We start from the raw sequence: 14851 nt of genomic DNA, 5'->3' as shown, positions 1-14851 counted from the left end.
TGGAAAAGGGTGAACAACGAGTAGAGGTTAAATATGAAAATGCTAGACAGAGATGGCTTTATATCAGCTCGACTTGTTTTTCTCTGGTTTACTTCACTTGTTTTTATACCCGTCACTCGAAAATTATGAAGGGTATATTGTATTTGCTCAAAAGATGAAGATATAATAGTATATTAATTTTCAATCTGTAACAAAACTGCTAACTCAGGATTTATTATATCTTGAAGTCCTTTGAAATGCTTTAAGTTCTGGAGACTTTAAATGTTAGTGGTATAAATTTCTTAAGAAGTTACCAATAAATTAAAGTATATACTACTAGGGTATGCAAAATAGGTTGCCTCTAGGCAGAGATTAGCGGGTATCCACTGTTCGGGGCCTCCGACTAAAGCCTTCTTTCTGATTTTTATTATTATTATATCTTTTTTTGCCACTCAACACGTTTTCTGGTTCTTTCTTTAGGTGTATGGGTGTGTGCTTGAGCATGCGGCCGCACTTGTGCCACGTACAACAAAAACAACAACCACACCAGCGAGGAAAGTTCATTTGAATGCTTTTCTTTTATGCCCCGCGAGATACACAAAATAATCACAAAAAAATTGCTTTTAACCACTTGAGCATATTCTTTATCATTTTGTTTTGTTCAGCCCAAAAAAAATATGCGAAAGGATTAATATGGAAAATAACTCCCTTGATCTCGCAGCACGATTTTCACTTCGTTTTAATTGGGCTCTTTTAATGGGGACTTGCAGCCACTTGTCTCATTACATATTTATGGCCAGATTCTTTCTACCCTTCTGCATTTGCATTTCAAAACAAATGAATTCAGCTAAAAGATTGGCAAAGGAAATTTCCATTTGCAAGATTGTCAATTTGGGGGAAGCTAAGAGGTGTGAACGGGCCTTAAGCAACATCGAAATGATCGAAATGTCAATACACTTTTCTTAGTTATGGAAAGTTTTCTTATCGACTCTGGTGCGTACATTGTAGGGTCGTAAAAATGACAATAAAATGTGTGAAAAACGTGGAATTCACTATTCATTATTTTATAGAGTTGTTTGAATAATATTCAGACCTTGGTAAGATACCTTACAAATTGCTTTGGCCTTAATTGTAAGGCTTGATACACGTTTGGAGATTTGCGCAGCGTAAAGTTGTTTTTGATTTTGGGTTCACAAGCTCATTAACAATTACTTTGGCTAAGAAAAAAAGTTTGCCAGATCATTATTTATACCTATTAATATAAATAAATAATAAGATATAATATAATTGGTTTCATTTATGACTTACATTGTATATGTTTCATCATACGATTTTCAGCAAAATCCTTACGGGCACTTATAATTCCCAACTTGTTATAGCATCATAAATCATACAGAATTATTTGATTTTTATAAAACCAATTTAATTTTCATTATTTTTATTATCTTACTAATTTTAGTTTAGCCCATTTATGCATCTTTTGTTTTTTAAAAAATGACGATTAAAATTTCGTAAACAAAAGATTTTAAAATCAACACTACAGTGTTTGAATTCGTTCTTCTTTCTCCTTCTACTTATTTATATAAATAAATAATATAATACAACTGGCTCCATTTATGTCTCACAATATGTTTCATCATACGACTTTCAACAAAATCCACTCGAGGACTTATAATTCCCAACTAGTAATAGCATCTTAAATTAGATAAATAAACTTCTGGCTGATTTTGAATGAACCAATTTAATTTTCATTATCTATATTATCTTACTAATTTTAGTTTAGACCATTAATGCAGCTATTGTTTTTAAAAACAACGATTAACATTAAGTAAACAAAGGATTTTAGAATCCACACAACAGTATTTTGATTCTCGGCATAACGTTATCTGCATAGATCCGCACTTACACCATGGGGGTTTTGGATGGTCAGGGGGTTACGTGGGTTTCGTTGGGGGGCACAGAGGCAGGGTGGTCGGTGGGAGGGGGTGGCTGATGCTGCGCTATTGTTGGTGTTGCTTTTCCCGACGACAGTCGTCCGAGCGGCCTGCATGTGTCACACTGTACAGCGTACATCGCTCTCTTTGTTGTATGTGTATGGGTAGTGCAACGACCTGTGACAAAAAGCCAACAACAACAACAACAACGACAGCGGCACAGGAACATCCACAACAACAACAAGAAGAAGAACAACAGCCCACAGGAACAACAACAACAACAGAAACAACAACGTGACGCAGGGATGTTGTTACGTGCAGAGAGAACAAAAGAGCGTAAGAGCAAGAGCGAGAGAGCGTATTTTGGGGTACAGCTGTTAACGAAACTCCCACGCTGCCGCCTCTGTTGCAGCGCTGCTGCTGCGCTGCTGGCGTCGCTGCCTTGACGGAAATTTTTGTGCGGCTTCTTGTCGAATTTTTTTTTCGTTTTAGAATGAAGTAGAACTTATTAAATTAATTATCATTTTGTAAGTTGAAATAAGTGCAATAAAAAATATTTTTTATTATCTCAAACACATACTAATTTTTCTGTACATAACTTAAGCTTGTATTATAATAAGATACAATGCATAAGACACTTAATATTTATAAAATTGTAGTCATTCTTTAAATTCTTTATAGTGAAAGTCTTAAGGCTATGCATAATTATAAGAAATTAATTTAAATAAATTAACAATAACATTAACTTTATTTTAGTTCGAGCGTAAATGGTTTTTAAAAAAGATTATTGAATAAATTGAGCTTAAAATATGTCAAAATGCAACATATAAAACATAACATAAATTTATTGGGCTTTAGAATTTATCAAGTTCATATTAGACAAGTTGTACTGTAGTCCTACGTTGCTGCTGCTTCTTGCCTTTACTGCGTTTAATTTTTTGTGCTTACAAGCCTGGAGCGTTTTCGGTTGCATCTACTAAATAGCAGAGGAAAGTAGAGAAAAAATTCGAGAAAAATGGTAGAAAAATGTTTTCCCTGAAATTGCTTTTGTTGTGTACACAAGACCAAGGGAAAACAGGTTGCCAAGAAAAAAAAGGGGGGAAAATTAAAAGCGGGAGGGGGGTGATGTGAGGCAGCACTGCGATGGACTGAACTTCATTAATTAGACTCATGAAATGCGGCTGCTAAACACGCCTTAATTACTGGGTCAAACAATTGTATCTGTGTGTTTGCATCTTGTATCTCGGTTATGTGTGTGTGTGTGTGTGCATTTCCGGGCAGTCAAACATCTCGTTTAGTTCCAATTTGTTCAAATATAAACGCCACTCGCAGCATGAATTAATTAACGTTAATCAACTTTCGCGCCCATAAAAACAATATAAATAGAAAACTAGAAAATATTCTGTGGGCACGAGTCTGGTCCAATATTCATTAGCACTTGCCAAAATGTAGATAATAGAATATAATTTGTGATATTTATAATTTGGATATATTATTATGAATATACTATAATTTCTTTATCGATTTTTATGGTAATATTATACTTATTTGTTTTGTTATATACTGTAAACAGAACTTGTAGAATGATGGTAATTAGTGGGTATACAATTATAATAAATAATTATAAATTCGGATAAAGTCTTAGTGTTAAGTATCTCCAATACTTTTTTATAGAAATTAAATATTTTTAGATATATATTTTGTATTATCTAACTTAGTTTAAACCTTGTTTCATTATTTATGCATATACTACGTATATGTTCATAAAAACTAGTTTAATATTTTTGCTACTAATTCATTCGCTATTTTTATGATTTAAGACGATTTCAGCTTATCGCAAGCGAGAATTTCATGGCTCTAAGCAGTCGTCACGTGTAGCTCATAAATATTTAAGCGCTATTTGAGGGGGGAGGGACTTGGGTAAAGCAGAGACCGGACCCCGTTTTACATTTTACTTGTATTTTTTATAGTTTTCCGCGCGTTGTTTGTTAATTTAGCAAAAAGCATTGCGAACGGCAGACAATTTAAGGCTTCATTAATGGGCCGGGCGAACGAGGGGTTAATTCTGGGGTGTTAAACGAGGGGTACGGGGTGTAGGGATGGAACCGGAAGAGCGGTAGTGGGTTCGGTTCGCCTTGGAGGATACGAGCGCACAGGCTCTTCTTCGTTCTGCCTCGTTCCGCACTGAGTCCTTTCGAGGATTACTCGCACCTGCCCAGGTACATTTACATTTAAGTACACACAGTTAAATGTGTGTTTGCCAAAGTCCTGAAGCAGGCCTCAAAAAATATGGCATATCCTTGCTGGATACCGTGAATGACCGTGAAAAACCGGAATCGTACAGTGGGCGTAAAAGACAAAACTTAAAGAATTTAATTTTAATAATAATATCTTTTACTTCAAAACATATATTAAAATATTCTGCTTTCGAGTTTATATATGTATCTCTGCACCCCAAAAACGTTTTGAATAATTTCAAATCGTTTGAAAAGAGGTACGCTCTTCGTCAATCGGCAATCGGCAGGCATGAAAACAGAAATAGAAAATTAATTAAAGTTAGCAGGCAGTCAGACATTTATTCATTGTCCTATCCATTTTATGGGTTTTCCGTCCTGGAAAGTCACCCTTGCGAGCAGAAGAGCCGAGAAGCAGAAAGCAGAAGAGCCTCAGCGAGTGGTAGGCCGATAAAATGTTGTACAACATGGGTTAAATGGGTGCAGCTGTGCGGAGACGACGTGTTCACTCGAAAAGAGTGCGTCCTCGATGTGAAATGAAACTAAGCGGAAAAAAACTCAATGTCCTAACATTGTTATACTTTTAAAAATTTTAATAAATAAATTCTCAGATATTGTATTTATATTTGATAAGAAAGTACTTTAAAGACCATTGAAATTGAGCAATATAGTAGATAAATGGGCTCAACCGATGAAATAGTTACTCTTCCAACAAAGTACACACAACATACTATTTTATGGTAGGTTTACCAATAAAAAAGTAACCAAAGATACAACAAAGTACACATCACAATTGAAAATAGTTGTTAACCATTTCTTATAGTTACCTAACTATCCCTATTGGTCAATTTCACCCATAACTTTTTTTTTTGTATATAGTAAACCCAGTTTTTATTAAGAGGAGTATTGTTTGTTGGACGAAAGTATATTGTGAATATTCACTTTGGTAAAGCAACTTAATTCTGATAATTGGGGTATGGTTTCCTACTATTATGAGTGCAAAGTAACAAGAATCCTTGCACTCCCAATTAGCATCTTATATATTTCTATCAGCAGAGGGTAAAAATTCCTGGCGATGCTCGAGAAATTGCTGGGTTTCAGTTGGATCTCTTTTAAAATGGGAGCTCAGAAGGAGGAGCCATCCGGCGGTCTCCTCTTTTTCCTCGACTACTTTTTGTGCTAGTTTTCGTTGTTGCTTGCTGAACAACCGGTTCCGTTGCCGTTGTTGCTTGTGTTTGGTACTTTGTTGTTGCCTTATTGCGAATTTTCCTTGTTCGCGAGTGTGTGTGTGTGTGTTGTGCGGTGCTGTGTTGTGTATCCCGCTTGTGGGGCACTTGCCACTTTAGCATTTTACCACTGTACCGCCACGCTAGGCTTTCTGAGCGCCGCATCGCTGGTGGCATGGAACAACAACAGTGGCGCCCTCTGCAATGTTGCTGCAGCATCGATGGTAATGTTGCATGTTGCAGCTGTTGCAAGATACTCCCAAGCCCAGCTCCACTCTGCCCCATGCCTTGCTTGAAGAAAAAAGCGCACGACATCTGTTTCGGGACCTGTTGTTGCTGCTGTTGCTGCGGTGGCCGCTTAATGTTGCTGGTGGCGAAGTTGCTGCTGTTGCCGCTGTGTTGCTGTTGCTGCTGCAGCTGGCCAACAGTTTGCATCTACTTGTGGGCTTTCCTTGATTTTTATTTATATCGCATTCGCCTTGCGGTTTTTGCACTGCGTGTGAACTGAAATCCTGGGAGTTTTATTCCAGTTCTTTTCGGAACTAAACAGATTGTTTATTTAAATGAGAAAAGTGAGGACAAAACTTGTAACTAAGAGTTATATATAACTGGATAAGATACTTTCGCCATTGGCCTAATAAAATACTTTTATTTTTAATTTTGTTAGGTCAAATTCCATGTTAAACATTATATATTTAGCATTTTTTAGCGGTTGAAAAAACATACAAATCTTAAGCTGAAAGTTTTAAAGTTATTATTATTAAATATTTAATATTAAGTTACGTAGGTTTTAAATGAAATAATTTTTTTACAATGGTTTTGTAAAGAAGTAGGTGCTACTTTACATTTTTATTATGTTATAAAAAGGTTATTTTGAGTATTTTTCTTAGGTATTTTAAAATATTTTTGTTGGGAGCCATCTTTAGATTCCTTTTTAATTTTTTTTTTAAGTCTAATTAATATTTAGAAAGCCCGATAATGTTTCTAATACAACTAATAACGTTTTTATAACTTTAAAAGCTTAACCATAATACGATGAAATTTCCCAATTTATGAGAAAGGCGAAGTGAAACGATTGTCTTTCGGAAAATGTAGTACTCGCTTGGAGTTTTCCCCAGGGCGCATGTGCAGAGACAATCAAGCTAATTGCGTGGAGATGTTGGTTCTGTACCTTCCACCCAAAGCACCCCCTTTTTTGATAGCCCCCCCCTAAAACCCCACACTCCATACCCTTTCTGGCCATCTCCTTTTCTCCAGCATTTTCTGCGGTTGTTTGGCTTCAAAAATTTTCCTCGATTTTCCTCAGTCTGCCGCTCGCCTTTGTCCCGACCGGATGGTTTGGATTTTGGACCGGACTTCCAGGTGGGCGGCCACTCGAATATGGGGGCGTGGCTCTGGGCGGAAAATTTGTGCGAGCTGCCGCCTGGCTTTTCGGTGGTTTTTTGGCTCGAAAAGCGGATCTTTCTCGCAATTTGGATTAGGCGCCCAGCGCTGCCGAGCTGCATATTGCATAGAGGCAATAGAGAAAAGAGAGCTTTTCCAGGCCAGCGAAAAGTGGAAAGTCCACCTTGGCTTTTCCCCCACAGCTTTGCTTTCACCCGCCGCTTGCAGCCTGTTAGTTTCCGATAAAATTGACTTTTTGTCGCCGCCGTCGTTTGTCGTCTCTGTTTGTCGTTAGTTAGTTAGTTTGTCGCTTTCGTCACTGGAGGCGGAACCATTTTGTTTGGCGTCGTTTTCTCATGGGCCAACAGACGTTTCAGCCAGCCGACGATTTCCAGCCTTCTTCGCTTTTTCCGGTTGCAATAAAATAGTCTATGTACATATCTTCTCGCCGGTCGCGTTTAAAACCGCATCCAATGGATGGGCGTCTGGAAACGCGCGCGGTTTTTGCAGCTCCCAAATTGATGCATAATTCCATTGCTGACGTGCGTTTTATGACCATTGATCAGTTTATCAGATTAAATATTACTGATTTCGAATGGAATTATATAAGCTGCTTTGGTATTCAAGCCATTTTAATTTTAAGATGCAAATTCCATAAATACTGAAGCTATTTTATTGCTACACGTTGAAAAAACTAAGTCATTTGCGTCAACAATCGTGGTAGCAATAGATAATAAATATTTAATTGATACTTTTTATCAAGAAATAATTAAATGTATTCTTAATTCTTTATTATTATACTGCCAAACTCATTTGTATTCTCTTTTGAGAACCAACAATATAGCCAAAATATGATATTCTTCTTTCTTAAAATATAATTACCATATTTATTTGCTATATAATTTCATTTTGCTAAGTAATAGCTGGATTGGTTGTATTTTTTATATATCCCGCCCTTTGAAAAATCCAATCTAGTTGCAAATAATAATTTTCAGTTGTTATAACAAGTATGTTAATTTTACATTATTTTTTAAAATTTATTTATTTAATTAAATCACTATGGTAATACTTTTGTGATAGAAGTGTGTTTCAATTGTTTACAGTGTAGCCCACAGCATAAACACACACACACACTTGCACATAACGAGCGAATAAAATGGTTCGCTCGCTCTCTTCGCTCTTTTCCCCAAACCACCAACACCAACACCCCCACCCCCACTCGCTCTTTCTCTCTCTCTCTCTCTTGGTGGCGCAGTACCGTTTTGAGCACTAACAGCGGCGGCTAAAAACGCACCGGAATCGCGCTGCTGCCGTCGCTGGGCGCCTGTTCGTTTTTGCGATAGACGCGCGACGTAAGTCGCCGCCGTTTCGCTTCTGTCTCGTTTTTGGATTCGATGCGATTCCGCTTCGAATGCCGCACGCTGTTTCTTGCTTTTGGGCGCTGCGAGAAACGCGAGACGGACGGTGGTCCGTTTCTGCCGCGTTTCTGTCGTCGCCGGCGATTTTTTAATTCGCGCCGATTTTGCAATGTTTTCGTGTCGTGCCGGCGGCCGATGTTAAGGCCCCAACAGCAGAACAGTCGCGTGGAGACTTAACAGTGGGGCCTCGTATGCTCCACTCTCTCGCTCTCTCTCTGCGATTGCGTATGTATGTTGTGCTCTCTATTGCTGGTGCTCTATGGGGAACGAGAGAACTAAGATCATTTCATTGGATAAAAAATCTGAAAGATAAGGTGTCAGGGACTTATATTGTTTCATATTCAAGTGTTTAGAATTCGATAAATTATATTAATTAGTTAAAGGATTTTGAAATACTTCTGATAGATGTATTTTTTCTTAAGACTGACTTAAAAATTCATTTTCATTTTTGGTAATTAGATTCGTTAGAAATAGTATTTTAAAATGAGACAATAAATGTTTGTACTTACAATGGATGTTCCTACTTACAATGGATGTTTCTACCTGCATAGTAATCTATAAAGAACGAGAATTAAGATAATTTCGTTGGATATAATATCTGAAAGATAATTATACTGGATCTCATTGTTTCATATTTGAGTGTTTCCTATTATTTTTTTTTATATGTTATTTAAAGTTTTTTTTAAATATTTCTGGTAGATGTATTTTTTCTGTTAATAGAAAATAAACGTAAATATTTTGAACTGAAAGATTCATTTTAATTTTTAGTAATTACATTCGTTAGAAATAATATCTTAAAATGAGACAATAAAATGTTTGTACTTACAATGGGTATTTCTACCTGCTCTGTAGGATAATCTGTAGGATTCGAGTTTCACTGTACCTAGACATTTATTGCCTGCAACTCTCGGAATCTCGCTGTTCTTTTTTCCTAGCGGTTATCTCACTCGCTCTTTGACTTAAACTACTCCTCACTCATTGACTGTAAAATCATAATACAAGTGCGGAGACAATTGTTAATCATAAAGTTGCCAAGTTGTTGCAACATCGCTGCCGTCAACGTTGCAAGTACAATTTCTTACAGAAACTGTGCAGCCAAGCAAATGCCTCCACTGAAGGACTTACTATGTATGAACAGAACCTTTATGGCTCTTATCGATTTCCTCCCAAGAGCTGTGGACGAAAATTAATGATGCTTCAACAAAGCTTTTTAATTAAAAATGCTAAGCCCCTCCAACATTATAGGGTAATTGTCGGTAGGTCCCCAAAATTCCTCCCTTTTTCCTTGGGACTGATATATTTTCTTACCAGTTTATATTCAGTTTGACTTTGAGAATTGGTTCCAATGTTTATTATAATGTTTTTATTAAGATATGTTAATGCACACAGTTTGTTGATACACAGATATTGATAACTACGAACGTAGTACATATAAATTTTTTTTACAAAATAAGTTCCTTTAGTCAGAAAAAATATAATATTAAAAAAAAACTTAAGTAAAAAGGTATTTCCAAAAACCGAGTATCAGAACTTAAGAAGCATGACGCCAAATTGAATGTTATTTTATTATATAGCAGCTTTCTATGAATTCTGATTATAAACTCTGCATATAGTGTCTAATAATGTAACTTTCTTTTTTATAGAGAATAAAATTATAGTCAAGTTTGAACGTTTTTTTTTTTAATAACAAAGTTTTGAATAAAAAATTTAGAAGTGATTCAACTTGTTTCCGCTGATTTCCAATTATTGCAAATGAGAAGCATTTCGTGATTACGTGGGATTTCATCTTTTGCAGCTGTATTTCCGTTCCATTTGACACCGCCTACCTCAATGGGTTAACGGAGTTTTGTTGTTTAATTAAACGCAGCGACAGCAGCGAAGACAATAACAACATTAGCAAAGAATGGCAAACAAATCGCTCGCCTCTAATTTGACCTTTTTTTGCGAGTGAGTTTTAGATGGTTAGTTGCTCTTTCACTCAGTTACTCTATCACTCAGTTACTGTCACTCTTTTACGAAGATTGCTCACTCTATAACTCGCTCTGCCACTCTCTCTCTCTCTTGGTTATGCCCCCTCCCACTTGCACCTGGGGTGAGAGTGTTGCTCCCAGCTCTCTCGCTCATTTGCACTCGCCCGTTGCTTTCTCGCTCACCCAGCCACCCACTCTCCCGTTCTGCCGCTTTCTCCGCCTTCAAAAGCTGAGCGCCTGTTACTCGGTTCGGCCAAACCGCCGTTCGTTTGTATGCGAGTGGATTTTTGTTTTTGTTTCGAACGCGAGTAAAGTCGCGCTGGCGTTTTCAAAAGTTCCCCGATTTTCGACCAAAACTGAGAACTGAATACTGAAAACTGACAACTGACAGCCCAAAAACCAGTTTCCACTGCAGCCAAGGAGCTTGGGCTTTAGGGTCTTGGCTTAGCCTCTCATCTCGCCTCTTGTTTACAGCTTAATTTGCCTGCATCACCCCGATTGTTCCAGCCCCTTCCATCCACGTGCCGCACTACTTATACAGTCGAACTTCCAAATTTCGGATCACCGGAAATAAGATACTCGCTGTCCTAGGCAATCCTTAGAAATTTTACCAAACTTGAATTGGTAATATAACAATAATATAATATATAATTCATTAGTCAGGAGAAAATAAGATTGTATCTATGAAGATTTTTAAGTTTTATTGTATAACATATAAGGTATATAATGCGAAACATTTTATCAAGTCTTCACGAATTGTAGTTTATAAATTCAGCTTAAATGATTGTAATATTAACACTTATTTACTTAAGCGAACATCTAGTAGCAGAATTTTTTCTTACATTTCTAATACAGTTTTGTCGCTGTTAAAAAAATCTTAATAGATAATTAAAAAGAAAAATTTAAACTGTGGAATATTAATATAAAAAATATTATTTTCAAATTCAGGAATATTTAATAGTAACATATATTTACTTAAGCAAACATCAAGTAACATAACTTTTTCTTACATTTCCAATACAGTTTTATCGTTGTTATAAAAAATATTAATAAATAATTAATAAGAAAGATCTAAACTGTGGAATATTAATACAAAAAGTATTATTTTTTAAATTCAGGAATATTTAATAAGACCTGTAATATTAACATTTATTTACCTAACCGAACATCAAGTAACATAACTTTTTAATAATTTTTACAGTTTATTACAGTTTTATGGTTGTTATAAAAAATATTAATAGATAATTAATGACAACAATCCAAACTGTGGAATATTATTATATAAAATATTATTTATTAATTTAATAGTATTTAAAAAGACCTTATAATCTACTGAAGTTCTGCTGTATTGCATATTAGGCATAAGTTGCCAAAGGTTTTTGCTCATTTGCGCCTCTGCAACATCCAAAGTTCGTCGTCGGGTGTCGTTCGCTGCCGTTCGTTTTTCGCCCCAACGACCGTTGACTCTTTCCACAGCAGAGCTCTATGGAGCCACATAGCACACCATATAGCACTCGGCGCACTCAGCACCATCCAAGGCCCCAAAGCCACAACCACCGAGCCCCAACCGTTCCGAGCCGTCCATCAGTCATTCATTCAACCGCCAGACGCGGCGCAGGCCAGTTGAGTGTGTCAGTCTCTCAAAGCCGATTTCGAATTCCGATTCCGATTCCTATACCAACTTCGATTCCGATTCCGATTCCATTTGGCTTTGTTTTGTTCTCTGTTTCTCGCTTTTTCGAGACACGCGAATGCGAATGTGTATAAGAAAACGCGCAACGGCCGCTCGCGTTTTGCCAGCGATTAATGGGTTTAATCAGCTTTGCTTGACTTGCTTGACACTGAGCAAAAAAATAGCAGTCTAATTATAATAGAAGCTCAATTTATGTACATAAAAACTGTTATCAATTTTAGTACGATTTATATGAGTTATTATAAGTTAAAAGATATCTCTGAGATACTTTTCTTTAAACTTTAAAAACAACAGCTGCTGAACTTTCGATAGCTTTTCTTCGAGTGTAACTTCCGTTTCTCCAGTGTACATGCTAATTAGAAAATGGCTAAGCATTATCAAAAAAAATTTTAATTGTTGAATGATTTATACATATGAGGATTATGAACAAAAAAAGTTTCCGGAAGATATTTTTCTAAGTATTTTAATCAGCAAAGCGTATGAACTTTCGTTAATTTTTCCTTAAGTGTATGTGTTACTAGTGATCATGCCACTCAGGAATTGGCTAAGCGTTATCAAAAAAACATTAACAAACTTTTATGCGATTTATCTGAGTATTATGTTTAAAATAGTATCCGTAAGATACTTTTATGAGTATCTCAAGCACCAAAGCTGATAAACTTTTGATAATTTTTCTTCGCGTGTGACGAAATTTTGTTTGGAGCACATACCACTTAGAAAATAGCTAAGCGTTATCAGAATTCAAGCATTCTTCCCTTCAAAGCTGAAAAAAATGTACTTTTGAATTTTAAATATGTTGTTGATATTTAAAATCGATGTTTTCTGAATATTTATATTAATTTTGAAGCCTTCTTTCAGTGCCTATAGAGTATTTCCTGTTCGTTGAATCATATACAGTTGCATTGTTTTTATCAGTTCTTTGAAATTGTGTTCGACGATTTACTTTGTTTATAATTTGTAGTGGTTTTTATAAGTATTTCAGTGTTTGTGTTGACATTACTCATATGCTCTCTGTTGCTTATTCTCTAGCTCTCACTTTCCGCTTCTTATCATTTATTTCGTGCATATTTAGTTTCGCTTCCAACCGATCCATAAATCGCCTAATTTCGAATAGAAATTTGAGTGTAGAATACCGTAAATGACCTTGAGACAGATAAGAAAGTCACTTTTGTATTGGATTCAAAAGATATCTTAATACATAAATGGTAATAGATATTGTAATACCGAAAATAAGAAAAAAATTAAGAACTTAAAGTTAACGAAAAAGAAACCCACACAATTATGTATCTATGTTAAGGGTTAACCCTTTTTTTAAACTTGAAACTAATTACGTTTTAACTCTTTTTGCTTGCAGGACTCGCCACAGGATGTTGACTTGGCCTTCTTGTGGCTGCTTTCACCTGTCCCAGCAGCGATATTCCTCACACCTCTCCGCGTAGAATAGACACTTCCGGTATTGCAGCGCGGGAGCAGCGGCAATCAGAGGCGCTGCCAGCAACATCAGGCGATATCTGAGATATAGACAACCGAGAGATATATATATTCGCCGCCGCTGTCGCCGCCTTGTTCTTCGCGATTTCGTCGCCGTCAGCGTTCGCCGCCGACTGAGACGAAAGCTGCGAAGCAACGAGCGCCAGCGAAAGCCTCACCACGGACGCATTTATGGATGCGGGCGGCCTGCCAGTTTTCCAGAGCGCCAGCCAAGGAGCCGCCGTCGCCCAACAGCAGCAGCAACAGCAACAGCAGCAGCAGCAGCAACACCAGCAGCAGCAACATCTGAATCTCCAGTTGCACCAACAGCACTTGGGCCTCCATCTGCAGCAGCAACAGCAGCTGCAACTGCAACAGCAGCAACACAATGCCCAGGCGCAGCAACAGCAGCAGATCCAAGTGCAACAGCAACAGCAGCAGCAACAACAGCAACACTCGCCCTACAATGCCAACCTGGGAGCAACAGGCGGAATTGCTGGAATCACTGGCGGCAACGGAGCTGGCGGCCCTGCGAATCCAGGAGCGGTTTCCTCGGCTGGGGGCGACTCCATGCCCACCAAGCGGATGCCGGTCGTCGATCGCCTGCGACGCCGCATGGAGAACTACCGCCGGCGGCAGACGGACTGCGTGCCACGCTATGAGCAGGCCTTCAGCACCGTCTGCGAGCAGCAGAACCAGGAGACCACCGTCCTCCAGAAGCGCTTCCTCGAAAGCAAGAACAAGCGGGCGGCCAAGAAGACCGACAAGAAGCTGCCCGATCCCTCGCAGCAGCAACAGCATCAGCAGCAGCAGCAGCAACACCAGCAGCAGCAACATCAGCAGCACCAGCAACACCAGCAGGCCCAGACAATGTTAGCCGGACAGCTGCAGAGCAGTGTTCATGTGGTGAGTCTTATGGATTTAAGGACCTTAATAGGCTTACCTTTAACTTTGTGAGGAGTGCTTTTTTAGTAAATTAACCATTTTTAAAGTCTACTCGAAATAAAATAGAATGCTCAAACCAGGGCAGACACTTAAACTCTTCTAAGTCCAGTAAAATAGTTAATGTACAATTAAAGATTTTATATTAAAAGCAACAACATGCATGAAAAAAATAAATAGATTTGTTACCATTAAAATTGTTAGGTTACTATTAACGAGCCCAGGGAATAAAACAAGAAAGTACATGACAATTTCTTAAATAGTTTTTTCGCCATTTTTTATAGGGTTTTTAAAAAATAAGAACAGAATACATTACAATTTTCAAGAACAGTATAGTAAATTTTTTCTGTGTTGATTTTGCATTTTTACTTGTTTTTGTGTGTATGGCCTTAAAAAAAAAAATAGAATTATAGAAGTAAATAAGCATTATTCCCTAATGGTGATTCAGATCTCTTACATACATTAGTAATATTTAAAAAAAATTGTATTAATCACTGAAATTTTTAAAACAGACATTTTAAAGTCATCACAAGGGATATAAAAAAAAATTTGAATTTAAGTTATTATAATAAGAAAATACAAATTAGTAATTTTCTAATTAT

At 37.2% G+C, this 14851-nt stretch overlaps 1 protein-coding gene across 1 annotated transcript in view; it reads left to right on the top strand.

Annotated features, from left to right (window-relative positions):
* LOC119549368 (neurogenic protein mastermind) overlaps positions 1-14851 on the top strand; it is a 77565-nt gene that overhangs the window by 9026 nt on the left and 53688 nt on the right. The window contains exon 3 of the mRNA XM_037857400.1: positions 13192-14213. Within this exon, the coding sequence (XP_037713328.1) occupies positions 13500-14213 (714 nt within the window). The 5' untranslated portion in view covers positions 13192-13499. The remainder of the gene's footprint in view (positions 1-13191; positions 14214-14851) is intronic.

Source organism: Drosophila subpulchrella, chromosome 2R (genome assembly GCF_014743375.2).
Source record: "Drosophila subpulchrella strain 33 F10 #4 breed RU33 chromosome 2R, RU_Dsub_v1.1 Primary Assembly, whole genome shotgun sequence".
NCBI classification, from domain to species: domain Eukaryota; kingdom Metazoa; phylum Arthropoda; class Insecta; order Diptera; family Drosophilidae; genus Drosophila; species Drosophila subpulchrella.
This window is presented reverse-complemented; position numbering and strand designations above follow the sequence as displayed.